General features: G+C 48.5%; 1 protein-coding gene across 4 annotated transcripts in view; it reads left to right on the top strand.

The window, feature by feature from the left end:
• ATL1 (atlastin GTPase 1) overlaps positions 1–25,008 on the top strand; it is a 38,780-nt gene extending 13,772 nt beyond the window's left edge. The window contains exons 3-14 of one of the 4 annotated variants that reach the window (XM_083436930.1): positions 579–713; positions 2,161–2,265; positions 3,522–3,572; positions 6,102–6,158; positions 6,918–7,010; positions 9,097–9,235; positions 11,387–11,514; positions 12,762–12,818; positions 15,145–15,216; positions 17,595–18,026; positions 21,051–21,065; positions 24,155–25,008. In XM_083436930.1, the coding sequence (XP_083293056.1) occupies positions 579–713; positions 2,161–2,265; positions 3,522–3,572; positions 6,102–6,158; positions 6,918–7,010; positions 9,097–9,235; positions 11,387–11,514; positions 12,762–12,818; positions 15,145–15,216; positions 17,595–18,026; positions 21,051–21,065; positions 24,155–24,268 (1,398 nt within the window). In that variant the 3' untranslated portion in view covers positions 24,269–25,008. Of the gene's footprint in view, positions 1–578; positions 714–2,160; positions 2,266–3,521; positions 3,573–6,101; positions 6,159–6,917; positions 7,011–9,096; positions 9,236–11,386; positions 11,515–12,761; positions 12,819–15,144; positions 15,217–17,594; positions 18,069–21,050; positions 21,066–24,154 lie in introns of all 4 variants that reach the window. The other 3 variants (XM_083436929.1, XM_083436932.1, XM_083436931.1) reach the window with 3 other exon arrangements.

Raw genomic sequence — 25,008 nt, 5'->3', positions numbered from 1 at the left:
CTTGCATCTCTAGTGACACACGCACACCCTGGGACAAAGCGACTCTCCAGCTATGCTTTGTGGCCTGTGCCAAGTTCTTGACAGGTAGCAAAAATGGGAGATTGGTTTAGCCTCCAGGTAGGATACTAAAAGGGACGCGGGTGGCGCTGTGGGTTAAACCACAGAGCCTAGGACTTGCCGATCAGAAGGTTGGCGGTTCAAATCCCCGCGACGGGGTTAGCTCCCGTTGCTCAGTCCCAGCTCCTGCCAACCTAGCAATTCAAAAGCACGTCAAAGTGCAAGTAGATAAATAGGTACCACTCCGGTGGGAAGGTAAACGGCGTTTCCGTGCGCTGCTCTGGTTAGCCAGAAGCGGCTTAGTCATGCTGGCCACATGACCCGGAAGCTGTACGCCGGCTCCCTCGGCCAGCAAAGTGAGATGAGCTCCACAGCCCCAGAGTTGGTCACGACTGGACCTAATGGTCAGGGGTCCCTTTACCCTTTACCTTTACCTAGGATACTAATCTCGATCTGATTTGGCCCACCAGTTACGGGAACTAACAGAATCAACTGCCGCTTGCCATCTCTCCACCTTGCAGGAGTTGGCAGACTGGGTTGGTGACTACAATGAACCTCTGACGGGCTTTTCCTGGAGAGGCGGGTCAGAGCGGGAGACGACAGGCATCCAGATCTGGAGCGAAGTCTTCCTCGTGGACAAGCCCGATGGGAACAAGGTAGGCAGCTCCTTGCCGCAACTCTGTCCCAGGAGACCAGGGCCCTGCAGGATTTAACCTCCTTCCGCAGGGCCTGTAAGACAGAGCTATTCCACCTGGCTTTCAATTTGAACTTAGCCTGATCTTTTATTCCCCTTCCTTCCCTCCCCCTCCCCTTTTTATGAAGATTACCCGCTCTGGGATCCCACAGCTAATTCTCCCCTGGTCTCCTCACTGGCCCAAATAGGACTAATTTAGCCAGCTAGCCCTGGGGATCATCTAATGTTTATTGGATGGATTTCCCCCCTAAATTGATTTTTGAATTCTGAATTTATTGTTATTCACGTTTTATACTGTATTTTATGCTGGTTTTTTGTTGCATCAATTAAGTGTTTTAAATTTGTTGTTAGCCACCCTGAGCCCGGTTTTCTGAACCGGGAAGGGTGGGGTATAAATAAAATATTATTTATTATTACTCACAGCTACCGCCGTGCAGTCCTTTTGGCTGATCCGGTTGGTCTACCTCAGTGGTTCCTAAAGTGGGTGGTACCACCTCTTGTGGAGGAATAAAATTGCAAATTGTGGGGGAATTAAAATATATCTATCCCTGTGGACCTGCATGTGTGGGTGAACAACAAATGAATTGGCTGGGTGCCTGGATTCAAAATGCAGGGCTAGCATACAGAGATCCCCCCGTAGCAGAGTCTTAAACTAATAAAAGTTAAGCAGTAGTATAGCATTGGAAACATAGATTGTTAAATCTTTTTATTCTGTCAGCTGAACGCAGCAGCTGACTCTTTCTACCCCTCTTGCAATGTGCACACTGTTAAGTAAGTTTAAAATGCTTTACTTACAGATTCAAGGTCTGTCATGCATTGTTCTGTCAAGCACAGGCAAAATACTTTTGGGCATAAAATACAGAATATAGTTTCAAATGTGTTATAAGCTTGGGAGCAAGCATATAAACACTCTTCTTCATTACATAATAATAATAATAATAATAATAATAATAATAATAATAATAATAATAATAATTTATTATTTGTACCCCGCCTATCTGGTTGGGTTTCCCCAGCCACTCTGGGCAGCTTCCAACAAACATGAAAAATACACTAAAATGTCACATATTAAAAACTTCCCTGAACAGGGCTGCCTTCAGATGTCTTCTGAATGTCAGGTAGTTGTTTATCTCTTTGACATCTGATGGGAGGGCGTTCCACAGGGCGGGTGCCTAGATGTCAAAGCGATAAACAACTACCTGACATTCAGAAGACATCTTAAGGCAGCCCTGTTCAGGGAAGTTTTTAATGTGTGACATCTTAGTGTATTTTTGGTCTCTGTGGAAGCCGCCCAGAGTGGCTGGGGAAACCCGGCCAGATGGTCAGGGTACAAATAATGAATTATTATTATTATTATTAATAATAATAATAAAGGACAATCCTGGAAACCTTTTTTCTGTCTCCTGCAGGTGGCTGTGCTGCTGATGGACACTCAGGGGACCTTTGACAGCCAGTCAACCCTGCGAGATTCAGCCACTGTCTTTGCTCTCAGTACCATGATCAGCTCCATCCAGGTAACTGCGATGATGGGAATGGGGGGGGGAGGGGGGTTGTGTGTGAAGACCATAGCTGTCAACTTACAGATTTGAAAATAAGGGACCAGCAGCCTCGAAAATAAGGGATCAGCAGCCAAAATAAGGGATTTTAGTCAACCAGCAGCCAAACGAAGCCTCAAGCGGTGGTTCCCACAGCGCAGCAACCCTGTAAAGGGGATGCATCAAGGGAAACCACCGTCACCTCTCCGCTGGGAAGCGCTGAGCAAAGGCGAGTCCCCAGGCAACGCGGCCAATTTGATCGGCACAAGGCATGCAAGCTCCACCCCCCAGTCGTTCTTAGACTCCTTATTGGATGAGCAACGCAGCCAAGCAACACAGTTGGAGCCTCCCGCCTCCCTGGCCGGCAGGGAGGGAGGGAGAGGAGCTGTTTCCTTTGAAACCCGGGAAATTTAAGGGACATCATCATCAGCGGGACATGGCGCTGGGATAAGGGACTGTCCCGCCAAATAAGGGACGTTTGACAGCTATGGTGAAGACGGCATGAGCAGAGGATGGGCGGTGCTCTGTGTTCAACCAGCTGACCTTAGTAAGCAGGACGCAAACAGCCTCCAGCCTCCCTAAGCCCCAGCAAGGGACGCAAGGGGGCGTGATTTCTGCTCCGTCCTGCGTTTCTTGCAACCAGAGCTGTTTCTGCTCGGCTGCAGTTTGGTTTCTGCTAAAACCTGCCTGTTTGGTCTCCCAATCCACTGTGGCTGGAATGAATGTCATTCATTATGCAATCACATAATTAACTCCAGAGCATTTCAGTGGAAGGGAATCCATGCCCAAAATAATGCAGAAAATCACGTAACTCTTTACATAATGTTTGCGGACTTAAACAATGCTGGCGAGTACTGCTCATATTTGCTTGCGTGATTTCCCTTCCTGACCTTTGCTGAATTCGTGAATTGTGACAGTTCCGCTCCTCTTCCCGTTTCCAGCAGAGTTCTTCAACGTCATTAGACCTGGCTAGTTAGCATAATTGATGGCACACTTGATTATCTAGTAAACTGATTTCTAGGGGAAGGTCTGTAGTTCAGTGGTTAGAGCTGATTTGGGGTGCCTCTCCTCACCCCTTCTGAAAATTGCTGATTCTGGGGAAATAGGCACAAGATCACATGCAGGGGGGAGACACCCACCCACTCGCCATAGTGGGGTGGAATTTCGGCAACGAAAGAGGAGCCAGGGTTGCTTTCAGTCATTCTTACATGCTTGTGGGGTTGTTTTGCATCCAGGTGTATAATTTGTCCCAGAATGTTCAAGAAGACGACCTCCAGCACTTGCAGGTAATATCACTCTCTTCTCTCTCTCTCTCTCTCTCTCTCTCTCTCTCTCTCTCTCTCTCCTCTCCCATTTATGGTGTTTGGGTTTGGGCAGAAGTAGGCTGATCGCCGAAGAATTGATGCTTTTGAACTGTGGTGCTGGAGGAGACTCTTGAGAGTCCCATGGGCTGCAAGAAGATCAAACGTATCCATTCTTAAGGAAATCAGCCCTGACTGCTCACTGGAAGGACAGATCCTGAAGCTGTGGCTCCAAGACTTTGGCCACCTCATGAGAAGAGAAGACTCCCTGGAAAAGACCCTGATGTTGGGAAAGATGGAGGGCACAAGAAGAAGGGGACGACAGAGGATGAGATGGTGGGACAGTGTTCTTGAAGAGACCAGCATGAGTTTGACCAAAATGAGGGAGGCAGTGGAAGACAGGAGTGCCTGGCGTGCTCTGGTCCAGGGGGTCAAAAGAGTAAACAACTAAACAACAACAACAAAGCACAGAATGGAGACTGAATGAACCTCACTGGGAATCTCTCTTATTTGTCTGTAGGAAAAGAGGTTTCTGGTCCTTGACTTGTTTCCAGGCTCCTTTAAAATAATGCTCAAATTGGTTTTATTCTGCTACTGCTTTGTTTTATTGGTTCTGCACTTTTAAATGTGTTTTATATATTGCTTAGATATGCTTCTTCTATTGCTTTTAGCAATTCACTCCACCCACTTTCTCCATGCCATGTATGATTTCAGAAACCTCTATAATAAGATATCACAAGACTCCTTGTTTTTACAGATTAAAAAGGCAAAGGTAAAGTAAACGGTGTTCTGTGAGCTCTGGTTTCCATCACGGTGTCTCATTGTGGCAGAAGTGGTTTAGTCCTGCTGGCCACGACCTGGAAAGCTCCCTCAGCCTGAAAGTGGAGATGAGCGCCACACCCCATAGTTGATTTCAACTGGACTTAACTGTCCAGGGGTCCTTTACCTTTACAGATTAAAATTGTTGTTGTTTAGTCGTTTAGTCGTGTCCGACGCTTCGTGACCCCCTGGACCAGAGCACGCCAGGCCCTCCTGTCTTCCACTGCCTCCCGCAGTTTGGTAAAACTCATGCTGGTAGCTTCGAGAACACTGTCCCACCATCTCGTCCTCTGTCGTCCCCTTCTCCTTGCGCCCTCCATCTTTCCCAACATCAGGGTCTTTTCCAGGGAGTCTTCTCTTCTCATGAGGTGGCCAAAGTCTTGGAGTCTCAGCTTCAGGATCTGTCCTTCCAATGAGCACTCAGGGCTGGTTTCCTTCAGAATGGATCGGTTGGATCTTCTTGCAGTCCATGGGACTCTCCAGAGTCTCCTCCAACACCATAATTCAGAAGCATCCATTCTTCGGCGATCAGCCTTCTTTATGGTCCAGCTCTCACTTCCATACATCACTACTGGGATAACCATGGCTTTAACTAGACGGACCTTTGTTGGCAAGGTGATGTCTCTGCTTTTTAAGATGCTGTCTAGGTTTGTCATTGCTTTTCTCCCAAGAAGCAGGCGTCTTTTAATTTCGTGCCTGCTGTCACCATTTGCAGTGATCATGGAGCCCAGATTAAAATATTAAAATATATAATTCAAAAGAGGGTGGGTTCTCTTCCAATGACACAGCTTGTTATCCAGTGTTGGTCATACTTGGAGTAGATAGACCTTCTGAAATAAATGGGCGTTTGATTGCTGTGGGTCTTCTCGTTAGTATGACTTACTTGGATATCATCTGCTGAACTTGCAATTATGAGAAGAATGTTTGACTCCGTCCGACCATGGAAACAAACGTTCTAGTGCAAAGGGCTGGATGAAATGAAGTTGTGTGTGTGTAGAACAAGGTCTGGCGGCGCAGCTGGACTTCCCTTCTGTGTGCCTCCTGCACACCTCTTAAATCTGCTCTGGGGCAAGAAGCATGGCGTGAGCAGACCTCACCCCCCCACGCTTTCTCCACTTTGTGCTCTGTTGAATTCTGCCCCCTTTCAACACAGCCCCTTCTCTGACACATTCATCTCACTCGAATTCTTTATATACATATACTTTTCAAATTAATACATTTCATTAGTTTTACGGTCCATTTAACATTTCAAAATTTGAGTTCAGTGGTTCCTTAAATATCTTTTAACACCTTCTGCATATCCAAGTTCATTTTCTTGCTCATTTAATTATCTACTGTAAATATATTCGCTTATAAAACTGCAGGTTATTACAATAATCCTGCTAATGTTTTTATCTGTTTACAATTTATCTGTAAATATTCAATAAACCATTTCTGTTCTTTTATATAAAATAAGTTTGTTATCTTGATTTCTATTTCTTCCGCTAAGTGTCACCATTTCTACATATTGCAAAAGTTTATGTATCCATTCTTCCTTTACTGGGACTTCTGCTTCTTTCCACTTTGGGGCAAGTAGCATTCTTGCTGCTGTAGTAGCATACATGAATGAATTTCTACACAATTTAGGTAGTTCTGTCTCTATAATGCCCCAAAGAAAAGCTCACCCTTTTTGCCCTGGTCTGCTTCTTCTTTCAGCTCTTCACAGAATATGGGAGGCTGGCCATGGAGGAGACATTCCTGAAGCCCTTTCAGGTAAGGGGGGGGATGGGGGGAGCACCCCACTCTATCTGGGTTGCAATAATAATAATAATAATAATAATAATAATAATAATAATAATAATAATATTGTTTATACCCCACCCATCTGGCTGGGTTTCCCCAGCCACACTGGGCGGCTTCCAACAGAATATTAAAATACAATAACCTTTTAAACATTAAAAGCTTCCCTAAACTGGGTGGCAGATGAGCTAAAAGCCAGGCTTCAGCTCACATCAGCCCCAGCTTGTGTGGCCGATTGCCAGGGAATATGGGAGCCGTAGCTGTAGGATTTGAACCGCCGACCTTCTGATCAGCAAGTCCTAGGCTCTGTGGTTTAACCCACAGCGCCACCCGCGTCCCTCTTTTACCTTTATATGTGTGTAAATAAAGCCATATATCCAAAAGACAGCACAGTCTCCACTGACTGGATAGCTCAGTTGGTTAGACCATGGTGCTGATAACACTCAAGGTTGCAGGTTCAATCCCTGTATGGACCAGCTACATATTCCTGCATTGCAGGGGGTTGGGCTAGATGATCCTCCGGGTCCCTTCCAACTCTACAGTTCTATGATTCTATGACTGTCATTCCAAGGAAACCAAACCTGGGGAAGCACATGGAACCCCCCCGAGTCCTTCAGTGTTCAGAGCTTAGGGTGGCGTATTCGGTGTTTTGTTGGGGACAGAGCTTGGCTGTGTAGTTGGGGCGACTTATTTCACTTTGCACACGAGTAATTCTCTTTGTCCCTTTTGCAGTCTCTCATTTTCCTTGTTCGCGACTGGAGCTTTCCTTACGAGTTTTCCTACGGGGCGGATGGTGGAGCCAGGTTTTTGGAAAAGCGCCTCAAGGTTGGTCTTAACGCTTTCGTTTTCTCCTCCTATTTTTTTTTATTTTTATGCTCAAAACTCCCAACAATTTAAATCCCATCAAGTAGTAAAAAATAAAAATGAGCAAATTGAAGTGGGAAGTGGAACAAACCACACTTGCAACTAAGTGTTGCTAAAAGGCAGCACCTGGTGTGTCATGTGACTCAGCTGGGCAGTCAGGTGACGATGAATGGAGCATCCTTGTGTGGGAGCCTTTGGATGTGGGTGGGGCGGGGCCTGGATAAGAGATACGAAAAGGGGACCCCCCCCCCCTTTTGAAAGCTGCATTCTCAGCCAGTTTGGAGAAGGAGGTGGTAGCATTTCCTTGTGCCTTTTGGCAAGGGCCGTCTTAAGCATAACCGGTGCCGTAGTGCAAATATCTCTCCGGCACCCACCCCCCGTTTCCCAGAGTTGTCAACCTTTTTTAAGGGGGGGGGGCACTTCGGTCCGGCTCATTTACATTGCATGGTCCGACACGTGCTTGGCGCTGCATGTAAGTAAGAGGCTCCCGGATCGCAGCCCAGATGGCCTCCCGCGAAGCCTCCCTCTAAATGCCCGGTGCCCCTTACCTGTCCCCGTCTGGGGAAGTCTGCACCACAGTGTTAACGGAGAAATCTGAGGGCTCCCTTGGACAAAAAACAAGGACGCCAGCCAGGAATACCAGAGCAAAACAGCAGCCAGTAGGCTTGGTCTTGATTGAAGACTGTTGCGACAGGACTCCCACCTGCCACAAGGTGGAACAAGATGGAAGCCCAGAACAAAAGAGAACCAAAACTTTTATTAGCTGCTCATCCCCATGTTACACCCCCCCAAAAAAAACTACATCACTAATACATCACGGTTACATCATGAAAGGGGAGGTCTGGTGGCCGTAATCTGAGCATCCTGGACCCTGCCCCATGGTTCCCCTTGCCCTCCACCAAACACCCATCAAGTGGAACAAAAGAGATATTTACATTTCCCTGTTTCGCATCCAAGTGAATCACACCCTTTTGTCTTCATCTGGGTTTGTTATTTCTGGAATGGCTACCTGTCTGGCACTCAGGTATCAGGATGCCAGGGATTATCACTCAGGCAGAGGGGCTGCTGAGTAGCTGAGCTCACATGTCCATATGAATTTCTGAAGTTTTCCCAGTGAGCCAGTACACAGATACATTGATCAGTGAATTCTTACATTTGGTATCGTGCAGCAAAGGCCCTTTGAATAGATAGGAAGAAACTGTGATGAACTGTTTTGTGGCGACAAATCACAAAAGTGATTGTGCTGATTTTGGTAGTGGGCTGCATGTACATGATATCTGCTGGAGGGGCAACCCCCCAACCTATACATAAATTCCTGCAACAACAGGAGGGCCAGCAAGCAGATCAGATGCCTCACCAGCTGTGCCATCCTCGCTGGGCGCTGGGATCACACAGGGGGCTTCCCTTCTCCGCTCGCAGACTCCGCAGGGAGGCGCGCAGGCAGCGACGTGGCCAGAAAGGGGTGCCCTGTCCCTGCCCCCGATCACGCCCATCAGGCACCCAGGCAACCCCGGCAGGAGGAGATGCGAAGGGGCTTCCCTGAGTCGGACGCAGCGTGCTCTGGTGGGTGGGTTTTCCGTCTTGCGAGGCATTCGTCTTGCAGGGCACCACTGTATTTGAACATGGCTATCATATCACCCCTTAACCTCCTCTTCTCCAGGCTAAACATGCCCAGCTCCCTTAGCCGTTCCTCATAAGGCATCGTTTCCAGGCCTTTGACCATTTTGGTTGCCCTCCTCTGGACACGTTCCAGTTTGTCAGTGTCCTTCTTGAACTGTGGTGCCCAGAACTGGACACAGTACTCCAGGTGAGGTCTGACCAGAGCAGAATACAGTGGCACTATTACTTCCCTTGATCTAGATGCTATACTCCTATTGATGCAGCCCAGAATTGCATTGGCTTTTTTAGCTGCCGCGTCACACTGTTGGCTCATGTCAAGTTTGTGGTCAACCAAGACTCCTAGATCCTTTTCACATGTACTGCTCTCAAGCCGTTGGTCCCCCTCTAAAGAGCGACCTTGCTAATCCGCCCTCCCACTTGCTCTCAGGTCTCGGGGAACCAGCACGAAGAGCTGCAGAACGTCCGGAAACACATCCATTCTTGTTTCACCAACATCTCCTGCTTCCTCTTGCCTCACCCGGGCTTGAAAGTGGCCACCAACCCAAACTTTGATGGGAAACTCAAAGGTGGGTTCGTTTGCAAGTTTCATTTCTCCGATTGCCTCCTGTGTGCCAGGTCTCTCTCCCACCTGCACCCCCACCAGATACGGGTCCCTTGCACTTTGACTCCCGGTAGCTCTTGCAAACTCCTCTCTTCTCATCAGGGCACCTGCAAGCTTATGCTCTAAGCTGGCCTTTCCCAACCCCGTGCCTCCAGTTTTGGACTACAAGGCCATGAGGCTCCGACCTGCTGGCCTGATCCATTTCGTCATCCATGATTTATTTTATTCAAATGTATTTGTATCCCTCCCTTCACTGTAAGATCCCAAACTGCATCTCAAACACAATCGAAGCAACAGTTCCAGAACCGACGAGAAAAGTTAAAACATAATCAAATCAAATCCCACAATTTTTAGCAGCAACCAACCTCTCATCTGCAAGGGACGTGGGTGGCGCTGTGGTCTAAATGACAGAGCCTCTTGAGCTTGCCGATCAGAAGGTCGGCGGTTCAAATCCCCGTGATGGGGTGAGCTCCCGTTGCTCTGTCCCTGCTCCTGCCAGCCTAGCAGTTTGAAAGCATGTCAAAGTGCAAGTAGATAAATAGATACCTCTCTGGCAGGAAGGTAAACGACGTTTCCATGCGCTGCTCTGGTTCGCCAGAAGCGGCTTAGTCATGCTGGCCACATGACCTGGAAGCTGTACGCCGGCTCCCTCAGCCAATAGAACGAGATGAGTGCTGCAACCCCAGAGTCAGTCATGACTGGACTTAGCGGTCAGGGGTCCCTTTACCTTTACCTTTAACCTCTCATCTATGGTAGTTCTCTGCCGGGTGCTGAAATGACAAAAGCATCAAAACCAGACATGCGCCTGCCACTTGTTCTTCTTTTTCTTTTTCTTCTTATTAATTTATCACAAACAGATGGACAAACTAATGCATAATCTTGGAAACAATAAGAGAATCATAAATAGCACATATTCCGTATAAAAAAACAAACCACAGAGATGCACTTACATATAGCCAGGTTATTAAGATGAGTCCATATAGCACAACCACAACGAGGCGTGCATCATCGTTATATATTAAAAGTAGTCATTAAATTTGTATACCACCCTTCATCCGAAGATCTCAGGGCAGTTCACAACATAAAAACACAGAATAAAAACACAAAATGGGAGGAGCACTTGCTTGGCTCCCCTAGTGGCTGGGGCAACCCAGTCAAGTGGGTGCGGTGCAAATAATAAAATTGTGTCGTCGTTGTTAAAATAAAAAATGGAGACTAGTCTGTCTCCGTCTCCATCAAAACTGCCTGATTTGGCTTCGCCCCAGACTACACTTCTAACTAGACAATCTGATAAATATCGTATTTTTTGCTCTATAAGACTCACTTTTCCCCTCCTAAAAAGTAAGGGGAAATGTGTGTGCGTCTTATGGAGCGAATGCAGGCTGCGCAGCTATCCCAGAAGCCAGAACAGCAAGAGGGATCGCTGCTTTCACTGCGCAGTGATCCCTCTTGCTGTCCTGGCTTCTGAGATTCAGAATATTTTTTTCTTGTTTTCCTCCTCCAAAAACTAGATGCGTCTTGTGGTCTGGTGTGTCTTATAGAGCGGAAAATACGGTAAATGAATGTTTCCTACATTAGTGAACCATGCCTTCCACATAGGAACTTTTGACGATTTCCAGGACAGGCTATTAGCCACCTGCCTGCTGATAGTAACATAAGCACTAGATTCTGTATAAGCAGAAGGATTGACGTCATTCTCTGAAGAGTTTGACATCATCCGCTTGCTTGCGAGGACTGCTTTTTCTTTTTCTTTTTAATTTTTTTTTTCATATATAAAGTTTTTATTTATACAACAAGAAAGACAAACAAACAAACACCGAACACAAATACCAAACCATACATTAATCACAAAAACAACCATAAACACACAATACTCCTAGCAGACAATAAAACATCTATTGGTCTTAACACTAAAGACCCGACCTACCATCCATTCCATACTTCAAATTCATATTACTTATTGCCCATACACATTTTTTCTTATAATTAAACTTATTCTCATTAAATCTAATTTCTTATACCTACCTTACAACTATTACTGAAGTTCCTCGAATGCTGCAACAGAATTTAAACTACTATATTTATATTTTTCCACTGACTCGCCTTCCCCCCACAGAAATAGACGAGGACTTCATCAAGAACCTGAAGGTGCTGATCCCTTGGCTGCTCAGCCCCAAGAGCCTGGACGTCAAGGAGATCAACGGCAACCAGATCACCTGCCGAGGCCTGGTGGAATATTTCAAGGTGAGCCTCAAGCTGTCAGGAGACGGACTCAGGAACCCCATTCTTGCTGGGCCGTCTTGGGCAGGGCACCTCCTCCCTCTTCGGCCTCATGAAGAGGCCGTCCTTTGTAAAAAGCTGGAGGGCAGGGCCTTTTTCTTCGTAGCCCCTGTGTTGGGAGGTCATACAGCAGCGGGTGGGGAACCTTCTGCTCTCCAATGGGAGTTGGACTCCAACTCCCATCAGCCCCTGCCAGCATGGCCAGTTGTCAGAGATGATGGGAGTTGGAGTCTAGCACCCCTGGACCTTGGTGGCTTACAAGAGCTTAAATGTCAAAGCCAGGACCCGAAGGTGAACTAATAATAATAATAATAATAATAATAATTTATTATTTATACCCCACCCATCTGGCTGGGTTTCCCCAGCCACTCTGGGCTGCTTCCAACGGAATATTAAAATACAATAGTCTATTAAACATTAAAAGCTTCCCTAAACAGGGCTGCCTTCAGATGTCTCCTAAAAGTTTGGTTGTTATTTTTCTCTTTGACATCTGCTGGGAGGGCTTTCCACAGGGCGGGCGCCACTACCGAGAAGGCCCTCTGCCTGGTTCCCTGTAACTTGGCTTCTCGCAGAGAGGGAACTGCTAGAAGGCCCTCAGTGCTGTACCTCAGTAGCCAGGCAGAATGATGGGGGTGGAGACGCTCCTTCAGGTCTACTGGGCTGAGGCCATTTAGGGCTTTAAAGGTCAGCATCAACACTTTGAATTGTGCTTGGAAACGTACTGGGAGCCAATGTAGGTCTTTCAAGACTGGTGTTATGTGGTCTCGGCGGCCGCTCCTAGTCACCAGTCTAGCTGCCGCATTCTGGATTAGTTGTAGTTTCCGGGTCACCTTCAAAGGTAGCCCCACGTAGAGCGCATTGCAGTAGTCCAAACGGGAGATAACTAGAGCATGCACCACTCTGGCAAAACAGTCTACGGGCAGGGAGGGTCTCAGCCTACGTACCAGATAGAGCTGATCAACAGCTGCCCTGGACACAGAATTGACCTGCGCCTCCATGGACAGCTGTGAGTCCAGAAGCATACAGAAAGGCACTGCAGCCAACAAGCCAAGACTATAGTCATGTGAGCCTCGTGGTCCTCACAAGCTGGTAGCCTTGCAGGTCAACCAGTTGGAGCTTCCTGTTTTCCTGAGTTTTTACAGACCTTTGGGGACTTTTCTGTGCATGCATAAACTCAGCCTGTCTGTCTTCTTGTCTTGTCTTCTTCCCAGGCCTATATAAAGATCTACCAAGGAGAGGAGTTGCCTCACCCCAAATCGATGCTGCAGGTAAGTCACACGGCACAGATTACAGTTATGAAACAAACAGAGGTGTATTTATTTTTACTCACATTGCATGACTTGGATTGTTCTCTCCACAGTGGGTTAGGGTCCTCCTGACTGGTAGGGTTGGTTGGGGGTTTTTATAGGTGCCATCTGCAACACACAACTAATGCAATAGTTGTGCACTAGAGATGTGGGTGGTGCTGTGGGTTAAACCATAGAGCCTAGGACTTCCTGATCAGAAGTTCGGTGGTTCGAATCCCCACGACGGGGTGAGCTCCCGTTGCTCGGTCCCTGCTCCTGCCAACCTAGCAGTTTGAAAGCGCACGTCAAAGTGCAAGTAGATAAATAGGTACCTCTCTGGCGGGAAGGTAAACGGCGTTTCCGTGCACTGCTCTGGTTCGCCAGAAGCGGCTTAGTCATGCTGGCCACATGACCCGGAAGCTGTATGCCGGCTCCCTCAGCCAGTAAAGCGAGATGAGCACTGCAACCCCAGAGTCGGCCACGACTGGGCCTAATGGTCAGGGGTCCCTTTACCCTTACCTAGAGATGCATTTGTGCTAAATGGTCCACATGTCATCCTGTTGTAAGCCAAAAATAGCTTCTCTTCTGAGTTACGCCAATGAAACTCAGAGACAAGTGGAGTTAGGAGTCCATTGTTGTTTATTGCAAAGCAATAGGTTACAGTCAAATCTTTTCGCAAAACTGCAACCCCGCCCAAGGGTCCGGGCAGGGGTATTTATAAGTTTCAAACAAAACATTTCAATTTCCACCAATCATATACATCATTACCTCATTTCATGTTTAATAAAGGTAAAGGTACCCCTGCCCGTACAGGCCAGTCTTGCCAGACTCTAGGGTTGTGCGCTCATCTCACTTAAGAGGCCGGGGGCCAGCGCTGTCCGGAGACACTTCCGGGTCACGTGGCCAGCGTGACAAGCTGCATCTGGTGAGCCAGCGCAGCACACGGAACGCCGTTTACCTTCCCGCCAGTAAGCGGTCCCTATTTATCTACTTGCACCCGGGGGTGCTTTCGACCGGCTAGGTTGGCAGGCGCTGGGACCGAACGACGGGAGCGCACCCCGCCACGGGGATTCGAACCGCCAACCTTTCGATCGGCAAGTCCTAGGTGCTGAGGCTTTAACCCACAGCGCCACCCGCGTCCCTATTCATGTTTAATACACATGTGCAATAAGCATTGCTGACTAAGCTTTGATTCTCACCATGATCAGTTACATTGTGTTAGTATGCATGTTGGGAACCCGTGTTACGTGTAGCCATTTGCACCATGTTTACGAACTGCATTTTCGTGATTTACGTATTAGCTGTCCTTCTGTCCCAGTGGGGGACGGCGACTTGCAAAATCATCAGTTCCTTAAAGCAACAGGTTACCATAACTTCTCTATTAGAAGCATATTCAAGGATTTATAGGGGTTCACACTATCACATTCCTTATGGCCCTTTGGGCCACTACCACAATCCCACTTTCTTCATTGTTGTGCAATGCTTCCCTGGGCTTCATTGCTCCGCGTGTGTGGGTGTGTGCGCGCTAGAGTGCTGCAGCAGTGCAACAGAAACAAAAAACAAAACAGAAGTGGAACAAGAAATAAACTGGGACATTTGAGCTATGCTAAGTTACAGGATTTCAGTAGAAAGCTACAGGATGTGCGCGGATTGGAAGTGTAGCGGAATGTCTTCCAATCACAGTGTTGTAACTGCCCTGATGCCGTCGTGAGCACAACTGATTGTGGGTGCGCAATGGGAAAGGTGTTTGGAGGTGCTCTTAAAGATGCTCTTCCCCACTCCCTCTCCTAGGTGTATTTTTTTCCTTGGGCCCAGTGACCCTTTTCCCTACTCCTGGTGGTGTCAGTGTGGTGTAGTGGTTAAGAGCGGTAGACTTGTAATCTGGTGAACCGGGTTCGCTTCCCTGCTCCTCCACATGCAGCTGCTGGGTGACCTTGGGCCAGTCACACTTCTCTGAAGTCTCTCAGCCCCACTCACCTCACAGAGTGTTTCTTGTGGGGGACGAAGGGAAAGGAGAACACAAAATGAGAGCCAGTGTGGTGTAGTGGTCAAGAGCGGTGGACTCGTAATCTGGTGAACCGGGTTCGCTTCCCCGCTCCTCCACATGCAGCTGCTGGGTGACCTTGGGCTAGTCACACTTCTCTGAAGTCTCTCAGCCCCACTCACTTCCCAGAGTGTTTGTTGTGGGGGAGGAAGGGAAAGGAGAATGTGAGTCGCTTTGAGACTCCTTCGGGTAGTGATAAAGTGGGATATCAAATCCAAACTCTTCTGGTTCCCTCTTCTGACCTTTCCTCCTGATCGCTTGCAGGCCACGGCGGAAGCAAACAACCTTGCAGCTGTTGCCACGGCTAAAGACACTTACAACAAAAGAATGGAAGAGGTAAGCCTGATGCTGCGCCCTCCACCAAGGAGCGTGGCCCCTCCACGATTCCACTAGGCCCCCTTTGGGCTGCAGTGGGTGCCTTCTAAGGGGCCGTGGGAAAGCCCTCTGTGTGCAAGAACTGGGCGAGATTCAACTGGCAGAGAGTCTGAATTGCGCGACAGGATGGCCCAACCCCTTTCTGGGTGGGGTTTGACTCCATGGAAGGAGCAGGAGTCACAAAATCACAGAGGACCCCAGCTTTTAAGGTCCTCAACTTGAGAGCACTCCTTGCTCCTTTCTTTTCACTACGATACGATACGATAATCTTTATTGTCATTGTCCCGTACAGAACAATGAAATTGAAAAAATCTACATAAAACATTCAAAACCCAACAAGCCTGCTATCCCAGCTATCCCAACCTGGTTAGCCCCCTAAAAACTCTGATACCCCATAATTAAAGACAATATACTCCCACAGAGACTCCTTACACTGCATTTAAAGCCAAAATCGCATTTGGATAGAAACTGTTTCTCAGGCGGCTAGTCCTAGTCTTTATAACCCTGTACCTTCTTCCAGAAGGCAGAAGCTGAAAGAGATCATTTCTGGGGTGCGCACTATCCTGCGCTATCTCTGCAGCTTTCTTACGGCACCTGGAAGCATAGATTTGATCCAAGGTGGGAAGAGTGCACCCAATTATTCTCTCCGCAGTCTTTACAACCCTGGACAGCATTCTTTTTCCCCTGACCGTGCAGCTCCCAAACCACACACACAGACCATGAGTTAATACACTTTCCACAGTACAATGATAAGATGCCATCAACAGGTCCTTTGAGAGATCATTTTTCCGGAGGATTCTCAGAGACCCACTAGAGACCCAAGTGAGATTTTTTAGGAGGGCTGCAGGCATTTCTAGACAAGGGCAGCCTGACCACAGTGATCCATGCATGGGTAACCCTGAGCCTCAATTACTGCAATGCCCCTTATGTGGGGATGCCCTCTTTTCGCAGCCCGGATGCTGCAATGCCTGCAGAATGCCTGCTATGCTGCAAGCTGGGTCCCTGATAAAGGCCACCTGAACCTCAAGGCACAGGCAGACTTGGGTCTTTCAGATTTCAGCAGCGCCTCATGCGAGGCCAAAGTTCAGTGTGAGCCCCTGCATCTCGCCTTCTGTTCTGCTGAATTCACTACATCAACTGGTGGTCCCAAGCGTTTGTGTCACCATATCAAAATGTTCAAATATGGGGGTGTATGGTTTGGCTTTTCAAAAATAAGGGGTCTGCAGTACTTAGCTAATTGGGAACCATTAAACTAGGCCCTGGGGCACCTCTAGGCTCAGTGCCCAGCACGGCAGAACTGATCGCACTGCCCTAAATCCACCTCTGCTCAGGGGCAGGTGGGGGAGGCTCCAGAAGCGCCCCATGAGAAGATCCTGAATGGGGCAACCAGGTGCGCAGCCTGGGAGTCATTTTGGACTAAAAGCTGTCCATGGAGGCGCAGGTCCAATCTGTGTCCAGGGCAGCTGTTTACCAGCTCCATCTGGGACGCAGGCTGAGACCCTACCTGCCTGCGGACTGTCTTGCCAAAGTGGTGCATGCTCTGGTTATCTCCCGCTTGGACTACTGCAATGAGCTCTACGTGGGGCTACCTTTGAAGGTCACCCAGAAACTACAACTAATCCAGAATGTGGCAGCTAGACTGGTGACTGGGGGCAGCCGCCAAGACCATATAACACCCGTCTTGAAAGACCTACATTGGCTCCCAGTACGTTTCCAAGCACAATTCAAAGTGTTGGTATTGACCTTTAAAGCCCTAAACGGCCTCAGCCCAGTATACCTGAAGGAGCGTCTCCACCCCCATTGTTCACCCTGGAAACTGAGGTCCAGCTCCAAGGGCCTTCTGGTGATTCCCTACCTGCGAGAAGTGTGGTTGCAGGGAACCAGGCAGAGGGCCTTCTCGGTAGTGGCGCCCTCCCTGTGGAACAGATGTCAAGAAAATAAACAACTATCTGACTTTTAGAAGACATCTGAAGGCCGCCCTGTTTAGGGAAGTCTTGAATGTTTGATGTTTTATCGTGTTTTTTAATATTCTGTTGGGAGCTGTCCAGAGTGGCTGGGGAAACCCAGCTAGATGAGCTGGGTATGTTATATTATTATTGGGGTGCAGCGTAAGGAATCGGGCCATCCTTTAGATCAGCGGTTCTCAGCCTGTGGGTCCCCAGATGTTATTGGACTACAACTCCCATCACCCCCAAGCTCTGGCCTTGCTAGCTAGGGGTGATGGGAGTTGTAGTTCAACAACACCTGGCGACCCACAGGTTGAGAAAGGCTGCTTTAGATATTTGGGGCCCCTGTAGCTCAGGGCCTTGTGAATTAATGCAGAAACCGTGAACCTGCAGGTGTGTGGAGGCGACAAGCCCTTCCTGGCGCCCAGCGACCTCCAGAGCAAACACCTGGAGCTGAAGGAGGAGGCAGTGCGGCAGTTCCGGTCCGTGAAGAAGATGGGGGGCGAGGAGTTCAGCCGCCGCTACCTCCAGCAGCTGGAAGCCGAGATCGACGAGCTCTACGTCCAGTACATCAAGCACAACGACAGCAAGAACATCTTCCACGCCGCCCGCACGCCCGCCACGCTCTTTGTGGTCATCTTCATCACCTACGTCGTTGCCGGGGTGACCGGCTTCATCGGCTTGGACATCATAGCCAGCCTGTGCAATATGATCATGGGCCTGACCCTGATCACCCTCTGCACCTGGGCCTACATTAGGTACTCAGGGGAGTACAGGGAGCTGGGCGCCGTCATAGACCAAGTGGCCGCAGCGCTTTGGGACCAGGTGAGCAGATGTCAGGCGTCAGAGTATCCAAACCCCTCCACGGTAGGTTGCCAGGAGTGGATAAGACAGGAGAGATCTTACCAGTCTTTTTATTCAGTAGTCACAGAGAGAGGCTTAGAAATGCAGCCTCAATGGCGTTGCTCCAAGCGAAGCCCCACTCCCTGCGTCCCTGCCACTACTCATGAGTCATCGCTACGGTGCTGAAAAGCACCTTTTGCCTCTGAGCCCTCTGCTCTCCTACTTTCAAGGCACGCCGTGTTCTGGGAGAGCAGGGGGTTTGGAATGCTTTCTAAAGACACTGAGTCCATCAGCTCTCTCTCCCCTGGTGCTTCTTGTTCTTCCTCCTCTCCCGTTATTTCCCAGCTTCCTCCCCTCATCTGCCTCTGAGCTGTAACCTCCCTCAAACCCCTGTTGTAATTCTGAACTGTCTCCTTCTTCTCTGGAAGGTTCAGGCTGGGGAGGCCATCTCCACCATTCCTCCTTGCCCAGTCCCTGACAGCAGAACAGGCTGCCCCTGGGCAGCAACTGGCAGCCCTGGGCACTTCCAGGCTGCCTCTGTTTCCAGGGGGGATTCAATCACACGCCAACAAATTCAGCTTCCACATTTATAGCTGGTTAGAGAGAAGTAAGGGATGCGGGTGGCGCTGTGGGTTAAACCACAGAGCCTAGGACTTGCCGATCAGAAGGTCGGCGGTTCGAATCCCAGCGACGGGGTGAGCTCCCGTTGCTCGGTCCCTGCTCCTGCCAACCTAGCAGTTTGAAAGCAAGTCAAATTGCAAGTAGATAAATAGGTACCACTCCGGCAGGAAAGTAAACGGCGTTTCCGTGCCTTGCTCTGGTTCGCCAGAAGCAGCTTAGTCATGCTTGCCACATGACCCAGAAGCTGTCTGCGGACAAACGCCGGCTCCCTCGGCCTATAGAGTGAGATGAGCGCTGCAACCCCAGAGTCGGTCACGACTGGACCTAATGGTCAGGGGTACCTTTACCTTCAGAGAGAAGTGCCCAACGTTGCATGGGAAGTCTAAGAAACCAAAATAAGTCGGTGCATTTTTAAAATCAGTGCAGTTTTACATGGTTCTGTCCGCCATCTTTATTCCAAATGGCACCTGACGGTATCCAAATATAGGCCGAGACCTGCTCCTTCATCTTGGCGACTGTCCCGCCAAATGGGGCGTCGGTATCTTCAGAGGTTTGGTCCGCCATCTACCTTCAGAATGGCATCTTAAGAGCATTCAAATGTAGACGAAAGCCTCCTGCTCCATCTTGGGCGCTGCCATGCCAGGTTGGGCAACGGTGTCCCAAGTGGTGCGCGAATGCATAGAGGACAGCTGTACAGACAGGCAATAATATAAATAGTAGATTGGGGGGAGTCTTGCGTAACAAACCCGCTTCCCCCAAAAGATTGGTTTTGGTTTTTTTTGCAGGAAGGAAGGTGATGGGGAAATACTCTGGAATGCGTTGGGGTAATGCTTGCTTTGATGAAACGCTGTCTAACCTCCCTGCAAACAGATCAGAATAATTGCTCGTTGAATAGCCAACGTTGTCTAATCTCCCTGCTCAATAAATGGTTCATCTGGAAGCCCCCCATGGGATTAGGAGGAGGAGGAAGAAGAAGAAGAAGAAGGGAGGGAGATAGGTTTAAGTACAAGGGGAAAACTCAGCTGTGACGGGTGAGGGCAGAGGCCGACCAAAGTATGAATGGTGAGAGGACAGAGAAATTTTAGAGCGTTGGAGTCATCCAGTGAACCTTATTTACTAGGATGTCCACAAGGAGGCTGCAATTCTAAAATGGGGAATCAGTTTATCTGCATCAGTTTATCTGCATGGTTGCCAGCAGCATGGCTTTAAAAAAGGACCAGGCAAATCTATGGAGGAGGAGCAGCCTGCTAGTGGCTGGTGGTAGTCAATACTCCTTGCCAACAGAAGGACCTTAGCTCAGCGCTGGGCACTTGTTTTGAATGCAGAAGGTCTCGTGTTTATCAGAGGCTTCTAAAACGCTTTTCAGTTCAGACACCAAGAGCAGGCACAATGTGCTTTTGGTCACGACTCCTGAAAAGGTGGGGTATAAATTAGAACTGGAATAAATGCCTCCCCGCCACTTCCCATTTCCACAGGACCATTCTGCTCCCGTGAAAGTTGGTGGGGAGATATTTTGACATTTTGGAGGGGGGGGGGGAAGCAAATTTCTAAGCATTTTCATCTTAGGCTTAAGTCAGAGGTGGCCAAGAGATTCTTTGCCCCCTTTTAAAAGCCACACAACTCTCTCTGTGTTCCTGGAGAAAACGTTTTGCAACGGTAGAACACAATCTCCGGGGTTATTATTTATATTATGTGTGGGAGGGTTATCCCTCTCCTCATTAAAAAAAAGTTCTAAACCGCATTGTATTTATGCCTAAGATAAAATGAACTTTTAAAAAGAAACCTGCCCACCAACGCCTGCTGCAAAATTAATGCCAACAAAACTTTGCCCAGAACTTATATAAGTATTTATAACATCTGTGTATATTTGACAAATTCCTGACAGTTGAAGCATCAGATGCCCGAAAGCGGAATCACCATGACAGTCTATAGCGACCACAAAAAAATATCCAAAACAAGAATGAATAAAAGTAAACCTCCACTGAAAAAGGTGGCAGAATTTGTGCCAGGAGGCCCGTTTTCAGCGCAGTCAGCCATTCCCCAACCCTGGTGCCCTTCTGCGTGGTTTGGACTACAACTCCCATCATCCCAGGCAGCACAGCTGTGCTTCCAGCAGCTACAGCATCATGTGGCTGTGCTGGCTGTGACTGATGGGAGTTGCAGTCCGAACCCTGTCCGGAAGGCACAGGGCTGGATGAAGGCTGTGCAACCTGGTCTGATGGCATGACTCTTTACAAGGGTTCAGATAGCAGGGAGGGGATGGAGGAAGGAGGGTCAAAATTGTCTGCCAGGATGCCCTTAAGCGGACAGAGGTCTAGAGGAGACTGCACATGCTTTCTTTCTCTCACCTTGTGTTTTTTCCCCCTTCAACTGCCTTACCTGCAGGGAAATACGAATGAGGTAAGCCCATTACTCTTTATGTAGCAGCAGCTGCCCTTCTGCCAGTGTCCGTCTCTGTGTGCAAACTGTGCTATATTTGGGGTGCTTAAATGCTTCAACTTCCTGCCTCCTTTGTCCAAGTGGGGAAGGAGAGGCAGGCAGGCTTGCTTTGCTTCGGGACTTCCTGGCTTGCAAGATGGGCCTCCTGCACAATTTTTTGGCCCAGGGCGTTGATTGCACAGCCCCATCGTGCATCTCCTGCGACCTGTCCAGGGCTTGACAGCCTCCCTTCTTGCAATTCTAGGCATAGAGGCCTTGGGTAAGGGCCATAGCTCGGTGGTAGAGGCTCTGCTTGCATGCAAAAGGCCCTAGGTTCAGTTCCCAGGTAAAGCTGGGGTTTGTCTCCCGTCTCAAAGGCTGGAGAGCCACTTGGACAGTGCTCTGACTCTGTATATAAGAAAGCGTCCTATGATCCCTCAGCAGCATTGAACAAGCTTCTGGCTGGCCTGATCCTGGAGGGCTCAAGTTCTCTGGTGGGCTCAACGTTGAATGGGAACTGCTGTTCCCAGGTAGTGGTAGCTGAAACCAAGCTGAAATTGTGTATTGAATATTATGAATACCAGTGTTGGAAGTCACAGGAGGGGAGAACTGCTTGCCAGAAGAGGCCTTTGATTGGCCACTGTGAGTACAAGATGCTGGACTAGGTGGGCCATTGGCCTGATCCAGCAGGCCCTTCCCATGTTAACCATAAGTGTGCATGGTGCCTTCTAGTAGCAGCAGCTGGAACTGTGCTGGCTGGGACTGATGGGAGATGTAGTCTAAATTATTAGGAGGGCACCAGGTTTGGAAGGCTACTCTAGTTGCTTCTGGTAGTTAGCTTGGCAAGTGCCAGAGCAAGTTTCTAGCAATCATTTAGACGCTGTTGCAGAAAACCCCAGAAAAATGTGACAACCAGGGACATTGCAGGAGGACAGAGGAACAACTTTTAAGAATACAGTGGTGCCTTGCAAGACAAAATTAATTCGTTCTGCGAGTCTCTTCGTCTAGCGGTTTTTTCCTCCTGCGAAGCAACCCTATTAGCGGATTAGCGCTATTAGCGGTTTAGCAGCTATTAAAGGCTTAGCGGATTAGCTGCTAAAAGGCTATTAGCGGTTTAGCGGCTTAGAAAAAGAGGGTGGGGAGCGAAAAAAAATCTCAAGACTTGCGAAGCAAGCCCATAGGGAAATTCGTCCTGCGAAGCACATTGAAAAACGGAAAACCCTTTCGTCTAGCGGGTTTTCCGTCTTGCGAGGCATTCATCTTGCGGGGTACCACTGTACAAGTTCAGATTAAGGACTCTCGAGCTCTTTTTTCTGCCTTTGGGATTCGTTGATAGATGCTTAGGCACCACAGTTCAGAGGTTGCTTGTTTGCTAACCCTGACAGCAGCGGGCCATGTCGCTTCAGGCAGGGTGAAATCATTTCTTTCTTAGCCTAGGCTCAGCCACAAGCACAACCAGGTTCGCACTGCCTGATTTCAGGGCTGTCACACTGGAGTTGAAATCCAAACATCCACGCTTGCTGAGTGTGCTGCTTTGTGAGAGATGGTGGCTTTTTGCGGGACTGAACCCTGGGTTCATCTGGGGAAGCTTGCCGTGCAAAAACCATATTTCTATTTTCACCGATACTCGTGGCGCAGAGTATCAGATGTCTGATCCATAGACTGGGCCTTGATCCTAAACTATGGCATGTTCTCTCTCCCTCCTACCACACCTGTGGTGTTAGGCTGGCATGTTCTGTGCCTGCCTTTAGCTGAAGGGAAACCGCTGTCTTCCTTGGCGCATTCTGCCCAAGCTGTTGAGAAGAGGAGCCCACCTCGAATTACAGTGACAGCTAGACACATTAGGACAGCTATAAACATGAGGAAGGACTTCCTGACAGTAAGAGCTGTTCGACAGTGCAATTTGCTGCCAAGGAGTGTGGTGGAGTCTCCTTCTTTGGAGGTCTTTAAGCAGAGGCTTGACAACCATATGTCAGGAGTGCTCTGATGGTGTTTCCTGCTTGGCAGGGGGTTGGACTCGATGGCCCTTGTCGTCTCTTCCAACTCTGTGATTCTATGATTCTAGACATCCTGTTGATCACGCGATCATGGCAGTCGGGAGCTCTTTCGTATGAAAGAGCCCCAGCGCTTTGAAGTTGGGGAAGAGGAGAAGCCCACCTAGAATTACAGTGACAGCCGGGAGACCATTCAGAGGCAGGAATAAGCTCTACCAGCTTAAACCTAGCCCATTGTGATGATCTGCCTCATGCAAATAGGCAGCAGGATGCTAGAGCTCCAAACTAACAGGTTCCACGCCGTAGCTGAAAATATTGAGTGCATTATAACCCAAACTCAAATAAGGACAGAATTCTGCAGCTACTAGCAGTTACGCAGATTATAATGGATTGGCTCGCTTTGCCCTATTTATGTTGCACTTTTTCATGTTTTTATAGGGACGCGGGTGGTGCTGTGGGTTAAACCACAGAGCCTAGGGCTTGCCGCTCAGGAGGTCGGCGGTTCGAATCCCTATGACGGGGTGAGCTCCCGTTGCTCGGTCCCTGCTCCTGCCAACCTAGCAGTTCGAAAGCACGTCAAAGTGCAAGTAGATAAATAGGTACCACTCTGGCGGGAAGGTAAACGGCATTTCCGTGTGCTGCTCTGGTTCGCCAGAAGTGGCTTAGTCATGCTGGCCACATGAGCCGGAAGCTGTACGCCGGCTCCCTCGGCCAATAAAGTGAGATGAGCGCTGCAACCCGAGAGTCGTCCGCGACTGGACCTAACGGTCAGGGGTCCCTTTACCTCATGTTTTGCATTAATTATTTTGCTTCTGCCAGCAATAGGAAGAGCAAGGTTGCAGGGACCAAGCAAACCGGCATCCCTGGCCATAGGCAATATTATCTGGCCACACACAAACACTAAAGCATATATATGCAGACTTGAAACTATATTTTTTTAAAAAAGGAGAGCCGAATTCTGCCACCAGGACTTTTTGGCACTTTTGCAGAATCGAGGTGCACCTCCAGAGCTTTGAATGCATCTTTTAAAACATACCCGCCTCCTTTCCACTAACCTTTCTGTGCTTTTGTGTGCAGGCTTTGTACAAACTTTACAGTGCGGCTGCCACACACAGACATTTGTATCACCACGCTTTCCCCACGGCGCAGAAGGCTGAGCCCACCGAAGGCACGGAAAAGAAGACAATGTAAACCCGGCTGCTTTCCACAGAGGTGCATGAAAACACATCGTTAAAACATGTTAATCATTTTGCATCCATGTACGAGACTCTGCCACTCCTTGAAACGAAGACGGAGGAAAACAGATAACTCATTCACTTGTACCAATGGCTTAAGTGTGGCTGCTTTAATTTGGACAATGCCCTGCTTGAAGGGGGAATGAGTCAGCATGACTTTCGTTTTCTTAAAACTTAATTTTGCTGCAGATGCATTACTGGTTTGGTTCTCCAGAACACTTGGCCCTGGCCCAGGACTTTGCAAGACGGAGGTTTGGAGCCAGAGAAGGCAGTGGTTGCTACCTTCCTTTTGCAATCGTGGCCTCCTGCCATCCCCGAGTACGCATTCATAGCCTCCTCTGGATCCAAGCTCCCATGCCATTAATCCAACGGCCAGTATTCTGAAACGGAATGTGGCTCATATTCAGGAGGCACCACGTCACATTTAACATATTTAAATTTGTACTCAAGAGGTTTTTATTTAACACCATTCCCTTCATGCAGCTGTGAATGATAATTTATTCACTTTAAGGCTGCCTTCTCAGAAGCTACAAAGACTATTTCTTTTGCTATGGTATGTTAAAAGAGATGGGAAGTATTTTTTTTTGTACATGTATTTGAGAGTTTCACTGTATATATTTTTGTTTAGTGCATAAAGAGTGTATCAAGTTTTTATTATTTAATTGTCAATTAAAAGTTTGGTTCCTAAGACAATTA

This window comes from Podarcis tiliguerta, assembly GCF_965153285.1.
Source record: "Podarcis tiliguerta genome assembly, chromosome: 1".
Lineage (NCBI taxonomy): Eukaryota > Metazoa > Chordata > Lepidosauria > Squamata > Lacertidae > Podarcis > Podarcis tiliguerta.
The sequence above is the reverse complement of the archived record's forward strand: the minus strand, read 5'-3'. Positions and strand labels throughout refer to the sequence as shown.